At 36.1% G+C, this 1,232-nt stretch overlaps 1 protein-coding gene across 1 annotated transcript; it reads right to left on the reverse strand.

Moving 5' to 3' along the window:
• Positions 1 to 335: 335 nt before the first annotated feature.
• On the reverse strand, positions 336 to 1,199 carry LOC111382879 (uncharacterized mitochondrial protein AtMg00810-like). Its single transcript, XM_023006915.1, has 3 exons — positions 1,079 to 1,199; positions 551 to 958; positions 336 to 442 (listed from the first exon to the last, which is right to left on the reverse strand). Exons 1-3 carry the CDS (start codon positions 1,197 to 1,199, stop codon positions 336 to 338), a joined length of 636 nt encoding a protein of 211 aa, XP_022862683.1.
• Positions 1,200 to 1,232: the final 33 nt, after the last annotated feature.

The following is a 1,232-nucleotide window of genomic DNA, read 5'->3' on the forward strand; positions in this document are numbered from 1 at the left end:
AAATGCATGACAAGCTGTATACTAAGAACTCCACAAAAAGTGAGAACTATGATGGAACCTCAGACTCGTACACATGATGAAAAATAGAGTTTGATCCTGAATGCAAATATCATAACGTCATACACGATGCACACAAATTTTTTTATTTATTTATTTATTTATTTATTTATTATTTATTATTTATTTTAAATTTCAAATGCAAACTTAATACTCAAAATAAAAACTAAAAAAAATAACTAACAAACAAAATGTACCACACACACATTTATCACATACAAGATATGAAATGAATAAGTGCAGATATGATAAATGCATGAATATGCATGAATTTATGATCAGATAGGCAACCAAATACCAACAACCGTCTGAAGCGACTCAAACCTCATCCCATCTAGTGGTTTCGTAAGTATGTCAGCTAATTGGTTGTCAGTAGAAACATGATCTAAGGAGACAACATGTGTTTCAACAAGTTCACGAATAAAATGATGTCGTATGTCAATATGTTTTGTTCGAGAATGTTGAATGGGATTCTTAGAAATATTTATAGCACTGGTATTATCACAGAAAACAGTCATGGTCCCTTGATTAATCCCATAATCACTCAGCATCTGCTTCATCCAGAGAAGCTGAGTGCAGCAACTTCCAGCTGCTATGTATTCGGCCTCTACCGTGGATAGGGATATGGAATTTTGTTTCTTACTTAACCAGGCTACTAGATTGCTACCCATGTAGAAACAACCCCCTGAAGTACTTTTTCTAACATATGCATTCCCCGCCCAATCGACGTCGGAGTAGCCAGCCAAATCAAGATTAGAATTTCTAGAATAGAAAATCCCTAGATCAACATTACCACTCACATATCTAATGATGTGTCTAATAGAGCTTAAGTGTGATTCTTTGGGATTTGCCTGAAATCGAGCACACACTCCAACACTAAAAACAATGTCAGGTCTAGTAGCTGTGAGATAGAGAAGACTACCTATCATGCTTCGATATAGGGAAGGATCTACACTCTTACCTGAAGGATCACGACCTAACTTCAAGCTAGTACTCATAGGTGCCCTAGTATGCTTCTTACTATCTAACCCAAACCGCTTAACTAAATCCTTTGCATACTTAGACTGTGAAATAAACAAGCCATCCTCAGTTTGTTTTACCTGAAGTCCAAGGAAATAACTCAACTCACCAACCATACTCATCTCAAATTCTTGCTTCAAACACTCGGCAAACTC

This window comes from Olea europaea, unplaced genomic scaffold (assembly GCF_002742605.1).
Source record: "Olea europaea var. sylvestris unplaced genomic scaffold, O_europaea_v1 scaffold25690, whole genome shotgun sequence".
NCBI lineage: Eukaryota > Viridiplantae > Streptophyta > Magnoliopsida > Lamiales > Oleaceae > Olea > Olea europaea.